Source organism: Corvus cornix, chromosome 21 (assembly GCF_000738735.6).
Source record: "Corvus cornix cornix isolate S_Up_H32 chromosome 21, ASM73873v5, whole genome shotgun sequence".
Lineage (NCBI taxonomy): Eukaryota > Metazoa > Chordata > Aves > Passeriformes > Corvidae > Corvus > Corvus cornix.
The window spans coordinates 2,489,641-2,510,513 of NC_046350.1; the positions used below are offsets into that span (position 1 = coordinate 2,489,641).

The 20,873-nt window shown below is 54.2% G+C and overlaps 2 protein-coding genes across 5 annotated transcripts; both read left to right on the plus strand.

Annotated features, from left to right (window-relative positions):
- The first annotated feature begins 1,769 nt into the window (after positions 1-1,769).
- Positions 1,770-12,140, plus strand: TMEM51 (transmembrane protein 51). 4 transcript variants are annotated; one of them, XM_039564066.1, is made up of 4 exons: positions 1,773-1,819; positions 3,052-3,246; positions 9,343-9,796; positions 11,001-12,140. In XM_039564066.1, the coding sequence occupies exons 3-4, from the start codon at positions 9,450-9,452 to the stop codon at positions 11,410-11,412; spliced, it is 759 nt and encodes a 252-aa protein (XP_039420000.1). In that variant the 5' UTR covers positions 1,773-1,819; positions 3,052-3,246; positions 9,343-9,449; the 3' UTR covers positions 11,413-12,140. The 4 variants fall into 4 exon arrangements, with proteins under 4 accessions (XP_039420001.1, XP_039420000.1, XP_039420002.1 ...); XM_039564067.1 differs by lacking the exon at positions 3,052-3,246 and having other exon boundaries at positions 1,770-1,819; XM_039564068.1 differs by lacking the exons at positions 1,773-1,819; positions 3,052-3,246 and adding an exon at positions 7,128-9,003.
- A 1,142-nt stretch (positions 12,141-13,282) lies between these two features.
- On the plus strand, positions 13,283-19,050 carry LOC104693367. The gene is made up of 5 exons (XM_039564135.1): positions 13,283-13,319; positions 14,334-14,849; positions 17,606-17,697; positions 17,942-18,166; positions 18,775-19,050. Exons 1-5 carry the CDS (start codon positions 13,283-13,285, stop codon positions 18,829-18,831), a joined length of 927 nt encoding a protein of 308 aa, XP_039420069.1. The 3' UTR covers positions 18,832-19,050.
- The last annotated feature ends 1,823 nt before the right edge of the window (positions 19,051-20,873 follow it).

Sequence of the window (20,873 nt, forward strand, 5' to 3'; positions counted from 1 at the left end):
GATCCTGCTCCACTGCCACTGAAAAGCCCATTCCTGGCCAACATTCAGCTTTGTGGAGTGGGAACCCGAGGAGCCATGTTATGAATGTCCCCTCTGTGCTCACGGTCTCCAGGGCCTCTGCAGGGGGCTGACCTGGCTCAGGCACGGAACTCTCCCTGCGCCGGATCGGTGACAGTTGCCGTGTGAAGTCCATGTTCCCCCCACTTTCTTGCAGAGAAAACAATTCCCTGTTATGTCCCCTGACTGCCAGAGCTGCTTGGGATGTCGGGTTTGTGTTTGACACAGGAAGGTGGAGAAGGAGAGGGGGAAATCTGCCTGAAGTGGGGCAAATTTGCCTGAGCCAGTGGCCAAGCCAGAAAATGCAAAACCATCCATCCAAGGAAAAAAACATATGCGGTTATGTTTAATAATTATTTCTTTGTATAGCACGGCTCTCAGAATTGCCCTTTGATTAGAGGGGGGAGGTCTCGCTGCCGTGCGCCAGGGCAGGTGAGTCAGTGGAAAATACCATCGGCTCCATGCGGGATTGTGCTTGTAGGGAGAGATGCAGGGAAGCAAAGGGGGTTTCCCAAGCATCCTAAACACCAGTGGCCCCAAGGCAGGGCTGTGGAGCTGAGTCACGCCAGGTGATATGACACGTTTCATTGGGTTCGTGATGGCTTTTGCCTTCACAAGGTCTCGCAGGGCTTAAGGGACAGGAAAAACTGCAGTGGCTGGTCCAGCAGCATAGTGATGCAGTTTTTTTGCTTGGATCGGGGATGATACCCTGAGTATCATCTCCAACAGGATTTGTGTCCTTGGTGGTGTTTGTTATTACAGCTGGGTGTGAGAAGAGCCTGGAAAAACACATCCCCATTGCTGCTGGGATGGCAGCCAAGGAGAGGTGACACTGGACACAGCATTAGTTGCATTGAAGTTTGCCAGAGCCCAGCTCTGCTCCCCATGGTTCAGTCTGGAAACCATGGGGATGTCTGGCTATGAGACCAAGGCATGTGGCCAGAAGCTGTGGTGAGGGCCATGCCTGAAATGGCTCTTCCTGGCAAGTGAGTGGTTAACTGGGAGTGTTTATAGAGCAGCAGCCTGATAAAAAGTGTTTTCCAGGCTCTCTGTGAGTGCAAGCTTGGCTTTGCAGGGATATTGGCTTTGCTCTGTTGAATGCAGTGATGAGCCTGAGTGATTGGAGTTCCTCAAAATGAGGCTTCTGCAAACACAGCTTGGAACTGATTGAGAAAAAGCTCCACTCATCAGTAAAAGACAGTTTTACAAAGCAGGTCCATTGAAAGATGGGTTTTAAACTATTAGAATAAAAACTAAAACTTGCATTAGGTGTTGGGAATAAATTTTCCCATGGGAGGGTGGTGAGACCCTGGCACAGGGTGCCCAGAGAAGCTGTGGCTGCCCCATCCCTGGCAGTGTCCAAGGCCACGTTGGGGTGGGGCTCGGAGTAACCTGGGATAGTGGAAAGTGTCCTGCCCATGGCAGGGGGTGGAACGATATGGTCTTTCAGGTCCCTTCCAGCCCAAACCATTCCGGGATTCCATGAAAGCAGAGATGGGGGCTGCAACTGCTCCGAGGGGGTGACCCGATCGGCATCCCCAGTGTGACCCACACCTGGGTTTGGGGGTCTCTCTAGTGGTCTCCCTACTGTTTTCGGAAATCCCTTCGATTCCGCCCCCGCGGCTCTCCCGGTTTCCCGGAACGGATCCCGGTGCCCGGGGCCGGGGAGCGGCGGGGCCTGTCCCGGGAAGCGCCGCCCCGGGAGGGCCGGGCCGGGGAGGGCGGAGCGGCCCCGCCGGACCCACCGCAGCCGCCGCCGGAGGTACGTGGGGTCGGGGGAGCCGGGAAGGGACGGGACCCCCTGTTCTGGAATCCTTCGGAGCGCTGGGAACCGGGAGCGGGGCGGACTGGGCTCGGAACGGAGACCGGGAACGGGAGGCAGTGGGAGCTGGGTCCGGCTCGGGCTGAGCTGGAATCACTTCCAAAGCTTGGGGAAACACCTGCAAAGCGGGGCAAACACCCCTCAGAACAGGAGCAAAGACCCCCAAAGCGCGGTCGCGCACTCCGGGGTTGGAGCGGCGGCGTCTGGGGAGCGGCGGTGCCTTGGGGTCCCCCCTGGGAGCACCTGGGCTCGGGCACCTCGTCAGCCCTGGCAGGGACCGGGGGGCCGTGCTAGCAGTGGGGAGAAGAGCGGCTGTGGTTTCGGGAAGGATCAGCTGGCACTTTGAGGAAGGATCAGCGGCAGGGAGGGGGTCAGGCAATCCCCCACGGCAAACCCACCCCGCAGCCGGTTCCCACGGGTGGCAGCCCCACAGGGGTGTCACGGATCACGAGCCCGCGGCTGGCGGCGTCCGCCCCCGGGAAGGTGCAGGAGCGGTGTGTGGGCCAGGCTGCTGGGAAAGCAAACAAAGCCAAGGAGAAGGACACCTGCACGGGCCAGGTCGGGGCCGGGCGGTCCAGGAGCCGAGCGCCGGTCACTGGGGGTTCGACCCTTCCTGTCGTGACGTTCCCGCCGAAGAAAGAGTGGCCTGGAGCTTTGAGGGGCTCAGCAAACCCGCAGGTGTCTCCCAAGCGTGTCCCAGAGTGGTTTCCTGCTGATGTTGGTGTTTGATTTTTGGAGGTGACATGGTGGGGACAAGTGGTGCTGAGCCCAGGGTAGCAGGGTTTGTTGGGAAGTGTGGATATGTGAGCAGAAGCCAGCGGTTCCATGAGTGTGTCCCGTGTGAGATGGGCTACCCTTGGCTCTGTGTGGTGGATGGAGCCTGGTGAGGTGAAGCTGCACCAGGAGGTGTGGCCCTGGCCTTCTGGCTCCTTAAAGCCTCTCTGGAGCAGACCTAGGCCAGATGGGATGCTGCCACAGCACATCCCTCTACAACAAATCCAAGCATCCTGCAGCTGTCCACAGCCCCAGATGTCCTGGCATGAGAGCCAGAAAGGGAAATCTCCCAGGTGTCAGTGGGGAACATGTGGGTGTGGGGCTGGTGAACCAGCCCTGGACTGAGGTGACTCGGAAGTATGTGAAATGCCTTTGATTTTAGCTGTGTAATTACACAGGCTGGAAAACCTTTGGGAAGGGAAATGCCTGGAAAAGGAGGAATGTTTGGCCATCGGTGCCCTGGAGAGAGCTGAGTGTTGGTGCCTGGCGCCGTGGCGGTGCCGTGGGAGATGCCAGAGGGCCAGGGCTGGGCAGGGCTGTCTGCCTGCTCTCTCACCTGGAGCCCAGGAGGAGGGATCCCTCCGGCAGCCCAGGTATGTGTCTGCTTCCCAATGCTGCTCCATGCTTTTCTCATTCCCAGTGTATTTCACAGGCAGAAACTGATGTCAGGGCTCTGTGGAAGCAGCTGAATATCCTGTGTGAGCAGTGCAGGTGACCTGGTGCAACCTTCATCCCTATCAAAATACCTGTGCCCACCTTGCGGAACACTGCTGCTCTGTGCCTGGCTGCTCCGTGTCGCTTGGCTGCCCAGCCAGCTCCGTGTCCCCGGGCTGGCTCTGTGTCCTCCAGCGTCACCTCTCACTCCTTTTCTGCCCTGGGGGCTCCTGGACCATCCACAGTGGGTTTTCTTTGTGTGTCTTATTCGTTGGAAAAGCATGGGGAGAGGTGATGCTGTGTTGGGGAAAAAGGCGTTGCTGGAAATCCAGGCAGAGGATGACGAAGGAGGCGAGGCCGATGGCAGCGTGAGGTGCCAGGTTAGTGGCTTGCAGGAAGGGGAGATAATCATCCAGGGGCTCCGGCATAAAGCACTCCAGAAGGGCTGAGAGGAAGGGGAAATGCTGGGTTCTGCTTCAGAGGACATCAAAAGGGCAGATGGATAAGGTCTAGTGCTGGAAGGCTCTGGAGGAGGGTGTGTTATCTGGGTGTTATCTGGCACGGAGACGGGGAGAGGTTCCAGAACAAAAACCAGGAGGAGGCTGCAGAGGAATGGCTTTATCTCAGCGGAAACAGCAGATTAGGAGAATTAAAAAAAATTCCAAACTCAGAGGTGCAAAGTGGTGTCCAAAGGAAAGCAGGAAGGAGAAAGAGTCAAAGTGCTGGGATTTTCCCACGCAGGCATGCTTTCGCAGGCCGAGGTGCACAGGGAATTCAGCTCCCTGAAGAGAGGTGAGCACCCCTGCTGCCTGGAAAATTGAATAGATCTTCCCAACGACATTAGAGTGAATATAAAAGCAAACCTTTACTTGAAAGCTTTCAGGTACACAATATGGTATGGTAATTCTACAGTTCTTATAAGGTTAGTCGATCAGTACACTCATCATATACTGTCCAATTAAAGGGTTAGTTGGTTAAGGGTAGGACAGCCACAGCTTCTCTGGGCAACCTGAAGATAATTCCTGGGGTCCTGCCACACTGGAAGCAGTCCAGAGGCTTCTTTTGCCCCGCTTTTGTTACGTCTGGTCCACATTCTGGTTGGAAAACAGAAAGTCCTAGTAGCTGGTTCTCTTCTTGGAATGAGACTAAACAATATTTTAGGAAAGTGTCTATAAGGTTAGCTTATTGTTCCTAAATGTAGGGAAGAAAGATAGGAAAAAGTACTAGAAGCTACAGCCATGCATCAACAATCTAAAAAGCTACAAATGTATGAAAAATATAAAAAGCTAAAAATCATAGGAATCACCCCAAGCCCCCATCCCTGGTTTAGCAGAGCTGGCCCTGAAAGCATTAGTCTGGCAGTTGCTCCCCGTGCCGATCCCAGAGCCTGGACCAGGAACAGCCACAGGACCGTGTTTACACAGTGACCAGGGCACAGCGAGGGCTCGCCGACCTGCCGAGAGCCCGTGCCAGCGTGGCCTCGGTGGCCACGGCAGCATTGTCCCCAGGAACAAATGGCAACGTCCTGAAACACAAATGTAAAGGGACTCTCTGTCCCTGTCCATTACCACTGTGCAGCAGGCGCCGCTTGGATGGATGTAATGGAATTATGGGGAGAAGGAGTCTGGGAGGCAGTTTCTTATATCTCAGTGCCAAAGGCCAAGGTGATGGCTGCTGCATAGTCATGATTACAGCTCTGGAGAACGCCTGCCGTGGCCTGTGTGGTCCGTGCTGCTTCAGAAACCCTTGGGAATTCCCAGGGACACAGCAGAGGCAGAGGCATGTGGCTTGGGAATGGTCAGGCACCATGTTGTGGAAATGGGGTGTTTTGTGAGCCCTGGCACGGTTGTTCTGCTGTGGAGGCCACAGCCAGCGGGGTGGATTGCAGCATCCTGAGCCTGGGAATGGGCTTTCCCATGACGCCCTTGTTTTGCAGGAAGTGGCAGAGCTGGGGGCCCTGGGCTCCCTCTGGAGTGGGAGAGGGGGGAGAGCCTTGGGCGGGGTTTGAGGAAAACATCGCTGTTCCCCCAGCGCTGTCTACAACGTACAGCTGAGGAAGGGTTGTTAAAAATGAAATTTAAGAAAAAAAGAGGGTAAAATAGCTCTTAAATGTCTGTAGGGAATGCCGGGGCAATGGACATGTGGATGTGTTCTTTTGTGCTCTAGGCAGGAAGTATAAGCAAAATGTGGAAAAGTCCTGATAGTCTGCATGGGGCTGTCCCTCCAGGTTCTTATTCCCTGGTGAGATGCTCTAAAATGGGCTGGGATTTGTCCAAAAGATCAGAAATTGGCTAAATCAGCAGCAATGCTTCTTTTCCTAACTCAGCTGGATTTCTCTGGGTATTTACTGCATCCCCTGGGCTGCATCTGGCCGGAAATATCCCTGTTTCTGGGGCAGGGGTAACAGGAATAGCAAGAAGGGCCAAAAAGAGAGAAACCATGGCAGGGAGTTGGAAGGAGATGGTCTTTAAGATCCCTTCCAAACCCAGACATTCTGGGATTCTATGAAAATACCTCACAAGTCCTGATCTGTTGCTTTTTAGACCCCACATGGAGTTTTGTGTTCCTGATGGGTTGAACCCCTGTGTAACGAGGGCTCAGCACGAGGTTGTGGCCACTGCAGGAGTGAGCTCCTGAGGATGTGTTGGGCCAGCAATTAGCAGGGAAGGGGGTTAATGAGCAGGTTCTCTGGGTGGAAGCATGAGGATGAAGGGAGAGCCTTGTAATCTAACACAGAGGAGACTCTGGAATCTTCGAATGGTTGGAGAACGAGTTTATTTTCCCCCAGAGTTTTCCAGAAAATTAGTGGTATGACTGGTGATGGAGTCACAGCCTGGTTTTTGGAGGCAGCTCCGAGCGGCTGTGTTGCTCTGTAGTGTTGTCCTGGGAGCCGTGCTCTGATGACTCCTGGGGAGCAAGGAAGCCCTGGAGCTCATCCCACGTCTGGTGACTGCATCGGGGTTTGACCTGTTCCCTGGACTGCAGACTCATCTCTCGTGATCCTGTGACAAAGGTGTTGCTGCTGGAGCGTGAGTGGGAAGGTGATATCATGGCAGGGAAAATCCAAAGGTTGTGGAAGGCAAAGGAGCGTGGGTGCTGCTGAGGGCAGCGGGGGGTGTCGGGCTTCCTCGTGAGTCACCCAGCGGGGCCGGGGCCGAAGCTCCTCCAGGAGCACCGGGATGCGGAACGTGATCCAGGGCTGACCCAGTCGGGGGGGGTCTGTCTCCCACGGAGGGAAGCTGTTCCTGCTGCTGCTCCACCTGGGCGCCTGTGCCAAAGCCTCCAGGGTGTATGGTTCGGGCTTATCCTGAACCTTCCCATGCCCAATTATCACTTGGCCATGTCGAAAGAGCATCCCGAAGGGCTCTGGCAGCCTGCAGGAGTAGGGGAGAGGTGCAGGAAGCCCAGAAGAGGTGTGGGTGGCCCCCGGGCTTTGCAGCCCTGCTGGAGGAGTTTAATGGTTCAGAGATTCTGGTGTAAATCATTGCCAGGGCAGGGCATGGGCAAGCAGGGAATGGGATGGAGAGGGGTCTGGCTTGAATGCAGAGGAAAGGGGAAGGGGGCTGTAGGGGGCTGAAGCGCTCAGGCACCACTCACCCACCTGATGTGGGGACAAACTTTTTACAGGGCCTGTTGGGAAAGGACAAGGGGAGATGGTTTTAAAGAGGGATGATTTGGACTGGATATTTAGGAAGAAATTCCTCCCTGTGAGGGTGGTGAGGCCCTGGCACAGGTTGCCCAGAGAAGCTGTGGCTGTCCCACCCCTAGAAGTATTCAAGGCCAGGTTGCATGGACCTTGGAGCAACCTGGGATAGTGGAAGGTGTCCCTGCCCATGGCAGGGGGTGGAACGAGATGGGTTTTAAGGTCTCTTCCCATCCAAACCATTCTGTGAGGGTGGGATGAGCATCCAGACAGCACCGGGGATGCTGGACCTGAGGCAGAGACAGCAGCAGCTCCCTTCCCGGGATACTGACGTCAGGGCACTGTTGGAGCAGCGATAGGAACAGCTCTGGAAAGCCAGGAGAGCAGCTAATTCAATGGAGAGATAGACTGGAATAGAAAGTCTCCTGCTTTAATCTGATTGCTGGGCTGATGGGTAGCACTGCAAGGGATCTGTGAAAAACTTCCAGGCACAGAGGTGATGTAGGAGCTTAAATCCTGCCCGCTTCCAGGATTGAGGTGCCTGAGGGGAGCCACAGAGGCTGTGAACAGCCACAGAGGTTTAGACACTACGGGTAGAGGTGACCAGCCCTGTGTGTGTTCTGTGCCCACCATGGGTGCAGTGTGGTTTTCCTGCCCCAAGGCCATCACAGGTGTTCTCAGGTGAAGTCTTGGCTGGCTGATGTGTTTGTGACAAGGATGGGAGCTCAGCTGCATTATCAGGTGAGGAAAAAACCCCACAGGGCACAAGCAGAGAGCAAAACCTTTGTGTGGGAGGGCAGAGGCCAGTGCTGGTACCACCAGTCACAGGCTTGGAAGTGCTTGGGTGGGAGGATGGCTCTTGGAATGCTGGTGAGGACGTTTTGGACGCAGTGTTTTCCACATCCTCAACAGCTGCTCACTAGGATGGAATTAAAGCTGGAATCAGGGGATGCCTTCCCCCAGGAGCACACAGAGCAGCAGCCCCATGCTGGAGCTGGGCACGGCAGGGAATGACAGGCTTGCCCCTGCCTGCCTGTGGCAGCTCCCATGGGGCTGGGATTGGCGTCTCCTGAGTGTCCCAGAACCCCAGCAAACTGTGGGAGCCAAGACTTTACCCTGCCCAGACCCATGTGGGGCCTGGGATGTGTCCAGAGGGGCTGGGACACCCCTCCAGGAGTCTCCACAGCCATGCTGGAGCTCAGGCAGGGATCGGGGAAGTTTCTCTGCAGATTCCTCCTCGCCGGGTTTGCGTGCGTGCCTTTTCCTGCTGCAGCCACTCTGTTTTCTGGGAGTGCTGCTTTATCCTGGCCCTTGACCCTGCAAACTGGGTGTGTGCTCAAGCTAAACAAGCAAACATGAAGCTTCTGAGCTCAAGAGGGCTGAGCTGAAGGTTGTGGGGGGGTGTGTGGATATAGCACCACTGACAGCACAGCCCAGGGCCACCTCGAGCCCAACCCAGCATCAAGAAGCTGGGGAGGGAAGGAGAGATCCCTGACATGGCACATCCATAAATCTGCAAGGCTCACTGGGGTGGAGATGGGGCAGTTCAGCTGTGAGGATGCAGGCTGGCCACCCGTGGGTCACGGGACCTGAGGTCAGGGAGGCGAGTTGGTAGGAGATGTGGCTCCGTGTGCTTATTTTTGGAAATCGAGCACGTCTGGTCCTGGTGACTTGGAAAACATTCAGAGGAAGCGGTAGAGGAGGAGCTCCCACCCGTGGCCTGGCTGGTCGGGAATGTTGGTGCTCAGACATCCCTGAGGGATCCAGCCAGGGCACTCAACACTCGCGTGTGTTGCTCCAGGGAGGGCGAGAGACGGCCTGAAGTGAGCCAGGGGCCCTACCGAGGGTTCCCCATCCCAGCAGCCCTTGCCAGCAGCAGCCAGGGGAAGCCACAGGGTCGAGTTGGCTGGGAGAGAGGCAGTTTTGGTTTCTGTTCTCCGGGCAGGAGGGCGTTCCAGGGCAGGCAGCCAGCGCCGTGAGGAGCCCTTCTCCCTCCCAAACAGGGGGAGAGGAGAAACTGTTCAGCTAGAGAGGTGTTTCTGAGCATTTCCAGGTTGGTTTGCATTGACAACAGCTCTTGAAATAGATTTTGATGGCCTTCTTTTGGTGCTGTGAAGCTATCACACTCCTAAGGACAGGAAATCTAAGCCCTTAGCAAACATCAGCGATTTGATTGTTTTCAAAGGTTGGTGGATATTACAGCTGAGAAAGTAGCAAGGGGTGGGAATGGGAATGGGCAGGAAGGATCCAGCTGCCCTGCTCTATCCTGATGTGCACTCCTCAGGCACGGCAGCGTGAGATTCCAGCGTTAGTTGGATGAATCGGTGTCGTGGTGGCTGCAGAGCCTTTGCTGTTTGCCGTGCACTCACCACGGCTTCCCTTCTGCCCCCAGAGCTTGCTGCCTGCCCGGGGAGGGGGCCGCACGCATGCCAGCAGGGCTGCAGCCCCCCTGCCCCGAGCCATGCGGTGACGTGGGCACAGCCCGGCCCTCCAGCAGCCATGGCCCAGTCCCGGGCCAACGGGTCCCACTACGCCCTGACAGCCATCGGGCTGGGCATGCTCGTCCTCGGCATCATCATGGCTGTGTGGAACCTCGTGCCCGGCTTTGGGCCCCCCGACAAGCCCGGCAGCCACGCCGGGAACAGCAGCAAGCCCGACCGCGGCTCCGGGGGCATCCTGAAGAGCAAGACCTTCTCGGTGGCCTACGTGCTGGTGGGGGCAGGTCTGCTGCTGCTCCTGCTCTCCATCTGCCTCAATATCCGTGACAAGAAGAGGCAGAGCGAAGACTTGGCCATCACTCACGTGCAGCGCCAGGTGTCTGCGGAGCCCTCGCAGCAGGAGGACAGGTGAGGAGGAGGCATTTTGGGGACAAAGGGAGCGGGATCGGGTGTGGGAATGAAACCAAGGGCTGTTGTTGCTCAGGAAGATCTGGAGTAAGGAGGGGAAGGCAGCGTGTGCTGAAATAAGGATGCTCATGCTGTGGTTTAGGGTTTTGATATGTCCTGGAGACAGGAAAGGAATGACTCCAGCTGCGTTTTTGCAGCTGTAAGTGTAACGGAGCCTTGTTGGTTTGTGAGGTGGGGTCTACACAGAGCTGTGGTGAAGGCAGCACTGGGAGAGGTGCCACTTCTGGTTCTGTTGGCTCACAGGAGCGAGCTGAGAGAACACTGGGCAGGGTCGTGGGTAACGCAGAGAGCAGCAGGCTCCTGCCACACACTGGGAGAGCAGCCAGAGGGGCAAGAGAGGGGCTGTCTCTGCCTCGCTGGGTGCAGCCAAGGTGCCAAACAGCCTTGAAGACTGGCCATGGAGTTTAGACCCGGTGAAAGTCTGCAGGGCTCTGCTGTTTGCTCAGGGAGCTTCGTGGAGCAGAGCAGAGGCTGCTGCCGCAGCACAAACACAGGCGCAGGGGAAGTCCGTGTCCACTGACACAGCTCGCTGTGCAGAGAGAGGCGGGGGAGCATTGGGACGATGTAGGGTGCAAGGGGACAGGAGGGGACAATGGCTCTGCTGGCTCTTGTCAGGGTCTTCAGATCCACCCAGAAAACTGATTTTCCATGTTTGATTGGAAAGGTAACTTCAGAATGCCAAGGAAATGGCAAGTAGTGAGTGCAGGTACCTGTGCAGAGATGGTGGCATAGAGCAGAGTTGAATCTCTCTGCAGAAGACCCCAAGGTACCCAACCCATAAGACATCAGAATGACAAAGACAGAGGGGTGATGTCCTTTTCTAATGTATTTTGACTGGGTTTTGAGAGTGGAGGAGTAAAACTGATGCTCTTTTGAGGGAAGAAATCACCACTGGGCAATAGAAAAGGGTCTGTGGGCAGAGAAAGTGATAATCAAAGATGGCCATAAATCACAAGGAAAATGTGTCTGAACTTAGGTGGGGTCATGATTTGTTCTGTTAAGCAAAAGGAAACTGGCATATAATGCAGAAGGGCAAAAACTATTTCTGGTGGGGTGGGGTGGTTTTATTCTTTCCTCTCCATCCCCTCCCCACAACGAAGCTGAAGTGATGTGCTACCCACAGCCTTAACTCTTTCCCCTCTAGTCAAGAAGAAGATGAAGACATCTCTTCCCAGTACTACGTGCCCAGCTACGAGGAGGTGATGAACACGGGCTACTCTGAGCCCAGAGACTCGGACAGGAGCAACAGGCTCAGCATCTCCCTGCCCTCCTACGAGTCCTTGGCGGGGCTGGATGACAGCAGCCAGGCCCCGGGAGCCGCGGGCACAGAGCCCAGCCCGGAGAGGCAGCCCAGCCGGCACAGCTCCCGCCTCAGCAAGCGCCTGAAGCCCCTCAAGGTCCGCAGGATCAAATCAGAGAAGCTGCACCTGAAGGACATCAGGCTAAATCTGGCACAGGGCAACAGCAGTGTCCCTATCACAATAGAGCCCCTCACCCCTCCGCCCAAGTACGAGGAGATCCAGGAGAAAATGCCAGCGAGCCAGCAAATGCCTTAAAAAAAAAAAAGAGGAATCTGTGATGCTGCTTGGTTGAGGGTTTTTTAAAACCCACCATGCCAAGAGGGGCTTGGTGTGTGGGTGCAGAAGCAGCCAGGGCTCCGTGGAAGCTGCCACGTGGAGGACGTGCTGTGGCACAAGGATGGGACATGTTTTCCCTGGGACTGGGTTTTACAAAAGGCTGTGGGGAAAGAAACCTGATCACCACAAGTTCTGCTGCTGTGAAGTAAATGAAGGCTGGATGTGCCAAAGGTGTCACTTGTGGTGTTTGATATGAGACCACCCAGTGCATCTTCTCACCTCCTCTCCCCCTCACTTCCAGAAAGACTTTTCCAAGCCATCAGACTGATATTGCAGAAGGATTTTCCAAGTGGAAAAGTGAAATGTTTCTTTTTTTGGGTGTCTTTTCTTTCTGAGGAAGGGGAAGCGTGTTGCCAGAGCAGCACCACGGCTTTCCCTGGCTCCCAACTGGGCTGGGCTGGTGGCCCAGAGCCAGCCCCGACTCCTGCCAAGGTCTGGTGGGAAGCAGCTGAAAGGGGCCTCCTGCTCCTCAGGGAGAGGATGGATTTCTTGCTTTGGTTGCTTTCCCTGTTGTGTCTTGTGCTCCATTCGAGGCAAGTGGGTGGCTCCAGGGGGTTGGGAGCTGCGTGCGCCGGTGCCGGGGGTGAAGGCACTGCTGAGCGTCCTGTGCAGGCAGACTGGTCTGAATAAATGTTTTGTACGCTGTGTGTGTGCGTTGTGTGTGCGTTGTGCACTTGGGCCCTTCCCCAGGTTTGTGATGCCTCAGCTGCTGTAAGGCTGCTCCCTGGGCACCCCAGCCCTGTGCTGCCTCCCGGGCTTCCAGCAAAGCCATCGGCTACAAAGCAATCAGCACATCCAGCCACGGGCTCCCTTGGGCAGACTGAGATGGGATGTGGAGGTGGCTTTGCTGGTGTGAGGCTGATGTCCATGTGATCCTGGAATCCTGTAGGTTGGAACAGATCTCCAAGATCATCGAGTCCAACACCTGGCACTGCCAGGTCCACCGCTGAGCCATGTCCGTGTTAGGGACCGTTCAGCAGAGGCTGGATTGGTGCTGTAGTTGATGTAAGGTATGAGGAGAGTCCAAGTGACCAAAACAAAGAAGAGATGCTGGCCCAAAACCACACAACAGTCTCTCTTGTTAATTATTATTTCCTATTACATCTCCTAATTTCTCTTGTTATGTCACAGGAGTTTTACTTTGCTGTGCCCCAAGGCATCATCTCAGATGGGCAAAATAACCTCATTAACTAAAGGACTCGCCTACTGAAGAGAAGGAATCAAAGAGTATAAGAATATACCCCAGACTGAGAGACTTGGGGTGGGGAGTCCTTTTGTGGGTCTTGTTGAGGGGTTGGAAAGGTGGTGCAGCTCCTTGGAGGTTGTGTCCCAGGGACAGGTGCCCCTAAGAGCCCACTGGGCATCAAGTCCTCTCTCCTTGGTGAAGAAATGCAGCTGTAGCAGTGGTCCTAGAAAATCTGGATGACTAAAGTGAAGTTTCTTGTCTGAGCAGTTCTAAGGTAAAGTTTTATTGAGCTTTGTCAAAAAACAAATGAAATAGACTGGCAAAAGCAGCATCTTCTCCTACATCTCCTCCTGTCTCATGAAGGAAAAGAGCTGAAAAGCTGTGGTGAAGTGCAGTGACCTCAGTGACACAAGCTATGAGTAATGCAGGAATCATGCCAAAAATGTCCAAATGGCTAATGAGCATCTCTGGCTACTTGCATGCTTTTCCTTTGGTGGTATTTGGGAGGCAGAGGGAGATGTGGGGTGCTGAGAAGTGTGGGTGCTCCCAGAGCCATGACCATCATTGTCCTAGGATGGCTTTTCCCTGTGGCACTGTGAGGGGATGGGTATTCCTGAAGGCAAGGGCAATGGAGAAGAAAGTGGGGAGAGCACAGCTGTCTCTTCCATGCATGTCCTGTAGCAGGTTCATCTCACCCCAACCTCAGGCTGCTTGTTCAAGGGGAAAACATTGGCAGGTGAGAGATCAGGATGTGTTCAAGGTTTGCATGTGTTTCAGCATCTGCAGAAGGTAACTCTCATTCCAGCACAACCCATGAGTTCAGCCTGGAGAAGAGAAGGCTCTGGGGAGACCTTAGAGCACCTTCCAGTACCTAAAGGGGCTCCAAGAGAGCTGGAGAGGGATTTTGCACAAGGGCAGGGAGCGACAGGTCTAAAGTGAATGGCTTCAAATTGGCAGAGATTTGCACAGAAGCTCTACTTTACCAAATCTGCTGCTCGTGCCTCAAAATGAAGCATGATGAAATCTTGCAGGACTTGTGAGGCCCAGCTGGGGTTTGGTGGTGGCAAGTGTGGCTTCTTCCCTTTTTTTCTGCTGTAAAAGGATATGTGGCAGCCTAGGACCAAGGGATATTGATGGAGAAGCACCAGTGGCTGACAGCATCCACCTGACAGCGATGCTTATCCCCTTGCCTGAGGTTGCCATACCCATTTGTGTGTGTGTGAGATATTAAATAAAAAATAAGCAAAATGAGGGCTAAAGGTTCTTTGGCAGCCCTGGCAGGTGGCAGGGCCCCTGTGAGGTTTGTGATACGCATTCCCACGTGTGTCCCCAGCTGGCACAGGATCGCTGCGGCCACGCCGGCGCAGAGCTGTGTTTTGCTGCCAGGCCAGTTGCTTGGGAAAAGGGGAAGGAAAAAAAAACCTAAACAAATCAAAGAGGAAAAACTCACCCAGGCAGGCAGCAGCAGGCTCCAGCATGGCCAAGGTTTCCAAGGCTACTGCAGCCACACTGCCAGCTGGGACAGAGCCGCTTTTGGGGTCATCTTGTACAATTCTAGTGTGTGAGTTGGTTGAGCCGCTCGTGGCTCAGGTTGTGTTGGGTGGGAGGTTGCTGAATGAGAAGTTGGGTTTTTGGTGCAAGCCTTGCAGGTGAGGGGGCTGGGCAAGGCGAGCCTTTCCAAAGAGTTCGGGGTGTTTCCAGCTGAAATCCTACACCGCGACCATCGGGAGCCACAGAGGGGCCGACATCGTCCTGCAGGTAGGGCCGAGGCAGCTGAGCATCCTGAAACGAGCCGTGGTTTGGACGGAGGGGAAGGAGGAGGATGTGCTGGAGTCCTCCGCGCTAAGTGCAGAGGTACCAGTTTATGCTGGGATTGACGACCAGAAAAGGGGCTTGGCAAAGCAGGGACAGACCTGGAGCCACCTCCAGCAGCGTTCCCTGCCTGTCCCTTGCCTGCTCCCAGTCCGCAGGTGTGGCAGATCGTCATGCAGCCCTGGAATTCTCCGCCTCAGACAACAGCTTCGTCCTTCAGGACTTCAACTCCCCCCACGGCACCTTTGTCAACAGCTGCCAGGTCCAAAACGCGGCCGTCAGGGTGAGGCCGGGGGACATCCTGAGCTTCGGCACCGCGGGAGCATCCTTCGAGCTGGTGCTGGACGGGGCTGCCCAGGTAGGGTGGGGCTGCCCGGGCAAGGGTGGGTGGGGATGTCCAGGGAAGGTGCCCGGGCAAGGGTGGGTGCGTTCTGCTGCCCAGGGAAAGGTGCCCAGGGAAGGTGGGTAGGTGGATGCTGCTGCCCGGGGAAGTCTCCAGAAGCAGGAACTCCCTCCCAGCTCCTCCGGGCAATCCTCGGGAAAGGCGAGGGGGTCAAACGAAAACCTGGAGCTCCCTCTGCTGAAGAAACTCGGGCAGTTCGGTAAGAAGGAAGAGCACAGGACAGGGTTGCATTAGCAAAGGTAGATCTGGAAAATGTCCTTTTCCTCTATTCGCATTTTATGTTTCTTCCCAAGCCACTTACTAAGAGGGAAGTTGGAGTTTAGATCAAACCTAGAGCAACTGAAAAGTTCCAATATTATTTTTATTATTTTGGCTCTTGAAGAATCCAAGGTGCTGCCTAGATAAAGCTAGATCCTGCTGGAGCGGTGAGCAGCTGAATTCCCAAAGGCAGGATGCACACAGAATCGGCTCTGCACAGCGATGCAGAGCCGGTCCACGCGGTGCCTTTTCCTCGCTCTGTGATCCTCCTTTGGAGGAGCAGCTTTGAAGCCTGACCCTGCTGCCTGCAGGGAGGGAAGCACCTCGGCTGTGAAGTGTCTAACAAGGGGAGGGATGGCTCCTCTCGAGTCTCAGAGGAACGTGTTGTACAGAGGAGCAGCACCCGGCTGGGAACCGCATCCTGCCGTGCCCAGACAGGGCCAGTGTGAGGTTTTTGTGCAATCCTGCAGTGAGCCAGCGCCGTGGGCAGCAGCACGAGCAAAAGCAGCAGGGCTGGGATGTGCCCCGGGAGAGGGGAAGGTGCTGGACTCGCAGGGAGCCTGCACTGGGGTCTGGGGCTCCGTTAACAGCCGGGTGTGGAAGGATCCACACCCAGATCCGACCCCACGCTGGCAGATGTTTAGTGCAGCCCTTGTAACTGAGACCTGGGTGGTGGCTTATCCCCAGTGTCCTGGAGAGCTCTGCTCATCCAGAGAACAGCAGGCAGTGCCCGAATTCCCAGTCTGAATGGGAAGGCAGAAGGGCAACGGGAGGCTTTGACTCACTGGAGTGAAGGGGAGAAACGATGGGGCAGGACCTTGTGTGAGCCAGGAGAGCTGTGCAGGGAGCGCTGCTGGACCGTGCGCATGATGGGCAGAATTAGGGCAGTCAGATGGAGAGGGGAAAGCCCAAAAAGCAGCAAACCCCAATAATTTCCTTTTGCTTGAGCAAAGAGTCTGGATGTCCTGATTAATATCTGACCCTTGAGTAACGGAAATGGGAAAGGACTAAAACTGTGCTTCCGCTGAGATCTGTGCCTGGGTTTTGCACAACGGTGCACGTGAATCCAGGGCTAAAATCCTTCCTAAAATCGTGCAGATAACATGATGTTCTCCCACCCTAGATGTCCTGTTCCTTCTTGAAACGTTGCACAGGGTGGACTGGGCATCTCCAGGTGGTTGCAGAGCCCAAACCCTGGTGTCCTGGAACTCCTCTGTGCCTGCATAAGGCTGTGCCTGCCCTTGCTGCAGTGGCAGCTTCCCCCCAACTCCCTGGGCAGGCAGCTCCCCGAGCCCCTGGCCATGCACCACATCCACCACTGCCAGGGCAACCCACGAGTGCCCAGGACAGGAGCACGGCCAGTGCCGCCTCTCTGGACACCTTCAGCAGGACCTCTGCAGTGAGCCCAGGTACTCCATGATGCCAAACCAGCCATTTGTGTCCTGGTGTCCTCACAGAGCAACTTGATTGGAGCAGAAAAGGGACGAGTGTTGAGCAAGTGGGTGCGAGTCCTTGTCCAGTGGAGCTGATCACAATCCGTGTGTGGTGTCCTGGGTGGCCGTTCGGGTCAGGGAAGAAATGAGCTGTGACATCCCAGGGGGAATGCTGTTGCCCTTGCAGAGGGACATTTCCTCTTCCTTTTTCCTGGTGTGGGACCCAGAAGGGCCATGACTGATTTATCTGCACCACTGACTCGTGCCTGTTCCCGACTCCTGTTTGAAGGGGTGTTTTTTCCTCCTTTGAAGTGGCTGCCTCGAGTGAAGGCACTTTAAACTGGATCCATACGTGACACACCTCTGAAAATGAAGTACGTGATAGAGCAGGGCAGAGGTGAGGGTTTGGGGGAGTAGCACAGCTGGAGAACATGACATTTGCCATGAATTTTGTGGTCTGGGGCTCGATGCTATGGATTTCCTGCTGTGGGGTTGGGTTTTTTGAGCAGTCATAAGCCACACAAAGTCAACAGTGAGGTGCCGAAGTGCAGAATGGAGGCAGCACCGTGCAGTCCCGGTGCTGAACTGGAAACCACAGCGAGGGCGAAGGGAGGGACACACACAGCCAGGGTAGCACGAACTCCTGTGCTGGGGAACAGCCCAAAGGATCCCCGTGCCCTAAGGGCAGCGAGCAGAGCTGTTCCCACGTGGGAAGACAAAAAAGCTCAGCTTTCTGAGGGGCTGGGCAGTGCTGGAAAATAAGGGCAGCCTCTCTCTGCTGTGTCTCTGCTGCTTGGAGGCTGCTTTGGTTCCCAGAGGTGAATTACTCTCTCTGCTGTGCAGATTGTTTGCACTCTAAGAGTCTTTATTTTGGTTTCTCTGCTGGTTGTGAAGTGAGCTCATGCCCTGAATAGTGGCCACTGCCTTGGAGTAGTGGTGGGACGAGGGAAAAGGATGCTGCAGGGAGCATTTCTGCTGCCTGCAACCACCTCTCATGGTGATAAATTTGCTGTCTTCCAGTCTCAACCAGCGTCTCAGGGAATGGTGCAAGCGCTGTGAGAGGACCCCCTTCCCTGGGGACTCCCGAGGTGGATCTCCTCCTGCGGGAGAAGGTAATGCTGGGGAGCGAGGGAGGGAGGAATGCCATCCCTGTCCTTGGCAGAGCAGCTGAATCCTGCCAAATGGCTGTGTCCCACCGGGAGTCCCAGCAGGGTGTGGGGACAGTGGGTGGCTGGAGGATGTGGGAAGCTGGGGACAGCAGGACCCTTGCTGATGGCCATGAGATGGTAGCCCTGGGCAGGGGGTCTGGAGTCTCTGTGGCTGCAGACTGGCAGTGGCACCTGAATCTGCCCACAGGGTGAGAAGCTGCTGGAGAAGGAAATGGGTCACCTCTCTGGTTTGGAAACAGAGTCAAAGGGAAAAAATGTGGTGATAAGAGCCCTGCAGGAGGAGATCGCGGCCATGGCAAAGAAACTGGCCCAGGCAGCAGTGAGGAATGAGGTTGAGCTGACCCAGAAGCTGCTCACCTTCAACCAAGAGCTGGGAGCCCAAACTGAGGAGATCAAAGCCCTGAGGGAACAGGTACTGGAGGCTTCAATAGGCACTGAGCATGGAAAACACCTCTGGTACAGATGTAGCATAAAACACACTGGTGAGGTGCAGTTTGTGTGTCTGAAATCAAGGGAAACAAGATGGGGTTTCCTTCCGAATTCCTTCCTTCCTTCCTTCCAAATTCCTTCCAAATTCCTTCCGAATTCCTTCCTTCCAAATTCCTTCCTTCCTTCCAAATTCCTTCCGAATTCTTTCATTCCTTCCGAATTCCTTCCTTCCTTCCGAATTCCTTCCTTCCGAATTCCGAATTCCAAATTCCGAATTCCTTCCTTCCTTACGAATTCCTTCCTTCCTTACGAATTCCTTCCTCCCTTCCCTCCCTTCCTTCCCTTCCCTTCCTTCCTTCCCTTCCCTTCCTTCCTTCCCTTCCCTCCCTTCCTTCTCCATGCCTCTGGCATTAGGATTTCAGCAGGAACAGCCAAAGCACATTAAAGGTGGTGTTATTTGAAGCGATGATTGCTAAGAGTAGCTTAGCAATCTTTGGATGGTAAAGAGCAATCCCACCAAACCAGGACCTGGAGGTTCCAGATGTCCCTCTCTGATCTGGTCAGGAACACGGGTGACTCCATGTTTTGCAGATCAACAACCTGCAGAAAGACTTGATTCAGGCTTTCAGCCAGAGCAGCAGAGAATAAAAAAGGAAGAGAGATCATGAGAAAGGCATGGAGGAGAGACAAAAGGACAGAGCAGGTAAGAAGGACAGGCAGATTTTCCTGCATAAGTGGGATGAGTGATTCAAACAAATAAAAAAAGAAAAAGAGGACTGTCACTTCCTCCCTCATTTTGCCGTTTGTACTAGTTTGAAAACAAACCAGTGGGAGGCACCAAGTCAGAATAACAATTTAATGGGGAAGTTAAAGAAAAGGAAAGAAAAAAAACTAAAAGAAAACACTGGTTCAAACTGACAGAGTCAAGATACAACCTGAGTCCCTGTTAGGCAGGGTGGTGGTAGCAGTCTGGTAGAATGGTGGCTGCAGTCCTCTGAAGCGGTGATCCTGTAGAAAGAAAGGGTCTGCTCTTCCTCAGGAAGTCCAATGGTGGCTGTGTAGCTCCTGTCCTCTGGAAATCCAGTGGAAAGGCCTTGTCTCTGGTGTTCAGCCTCAGCTTATATCCACGATGGGATGCTTGGTTCCTCCCTCTGGGTGGAGCATCTCACAATGGGGTAACGAGTCATGAGGCCAAGTGTTGATTAGGCTCATTAACAGGAGATAGTCCGGAGGGAGTTATCTCTGAGTCAGGCGGCAGGACAATGATGGGCCATTAACAGCAAGATAGTCTGGGGGGAGGAGGCAAGGAAACACTGCCCCACCTGATTTCAACGGCTGATGGGGATGGTAATAGAATACACTGCAACCCAGGACACCATTTCAAACCACTGTTACATCATCTCATGCTGTGGGGGATATTTTCACTGGGCCAAAATGGAAGCATCCTTAATGTGCAATACTTTGAATAAATCTACTGATACAGACCTCCCAGAGGATGCTACAACTGCAAATGATCCAAAATAACCCATTTCAACCCTATTAAGGAACAAGAATAACTCATAAGCATCAAAAAGCTGTGTGAAGTTTTGAAGGGCATGGTTTGGTCTAAGAGAAGAACCCAGAAGGCCTTGTGTGGCACTACCTAAACCAGCTAAACTACCTAAACCAGCCCTTTTTCTGGAAGGAAGAGGCAGATGAGAAGAGTCCACAGTGGTAAAGGAAACCTGAGAAACTGAGGAGCTCCAGCCTGACCAACATGACTTCCATTCCAGGATGTAACAACTCTTCAGTGGGAGATCCCAAGACTCTTTTGCTCCTCTTCAGTATTCCATAGGATTAAGACCAACAGTGGTCCCCAAACCAATCCAGAATCCTTTAAGTGTACTTCATAACAGGAGCCTGGTAATTAGCAAGTCTCATTCTTGTCCACTTTCTGTATTGACAAAGACCTAAATTATGATTTAAACTCTTCTAAAGAGAGCTTGGCCTTTTTTCCAAGGCTGCAGTTCATAGTGGCAGAGATGGCATTGGGCAGGAGGTGCACTGAGACAGAATAAACACTGGTGAACTCATGTGGGTGCTAGAGTATGGCAGACTGTCCCAGGACTGGAAGGATTTTTTTTTAGTCTGGACAAAAACTTCAAAACACACACCAGAAAAATTGGTGTCATATGTGGTAGCACTGCCCTTTGAGACTACAGGGAAGAAAGCAGTGTGAAACCAAGCTGTGCCCATCAGGGTGTGAAGTGTGGTGCCTGGAGCAGTGGACGGATGTTTTTATCTTCCTTGAAGTGCTCAGAGTGGTACCTGATATTCCCAGCTTTGAGAAATTACCTCAGCCCTGCAGTGAAGGAACATTCTGAATTTTGGATAAACTGAGTCGGGATGTGAGAGAAGGTGAAATACACAAAAAAGGTCACCAAGGTGATTGAGGGACTGAAGCATCTGACATGCAAGAGGCTGAGGAGATACCTGAGATGGTTTAGCTCTGGGAAGAGGTGGCATCGTAACCACTGTGCATAAATACCCGATGGGAGAGGGTAAAATATTCAGGGTCACACTGTGCTGGGTGGTGTCCAGTGAAAAAAGAGGGAATAGGCACAAATTAAAATACCACAAATTGCACACAGACATGAGAAAGAACTTTCCCTACCATGAGGATGGTCAAACACTGGAAAAGGCTGCCCACA

What these genes read in the sequence shown, in the direction of transcription:
- TMEM51 (XM_019289825.2), top strand. Translation starts at nt 9,267, where the DNA reads ATGAATCGGTGTCGTGGTGGCTGCAGAGCCTTTGCTGTTTGCCGTGCA. An exon ending in CCCTCGCAGCAGGAGGACAG is followed by an intron (nt 9,797 to 11,000) that starts GTGAGGAGGAGG and finishes TTTCCCCTCTAG; the next exon opens with TCAAGAAGAAGATGAAGACA.
- LOC104693367 (XM_039564135.1), top strand. Translation starts at nt 13,283, where the DNA reads ATGGGTATTCCTGAAGGCAAGGGCAATGGAGAAGAAA. An exon ending in CAAGGGCAATGGAGAAGAAA is followed by an intron (nt 13,320 to 14,333) that starts GTGGGGAGAGCA and finishes CTTGCAGGTGAG; the next exon opens with GGGGCTGGGCAAGGCGAGCC. An exon ending in TGCTGGACGGGGCTGCCCAG is followed by an intron (nt 14,850 to 17,605) that starts GTAGGGTGGGGC and finishes GCTGTCTTCCAG; the next exon opens with TCTCAACCAGCGTCTCAGGG.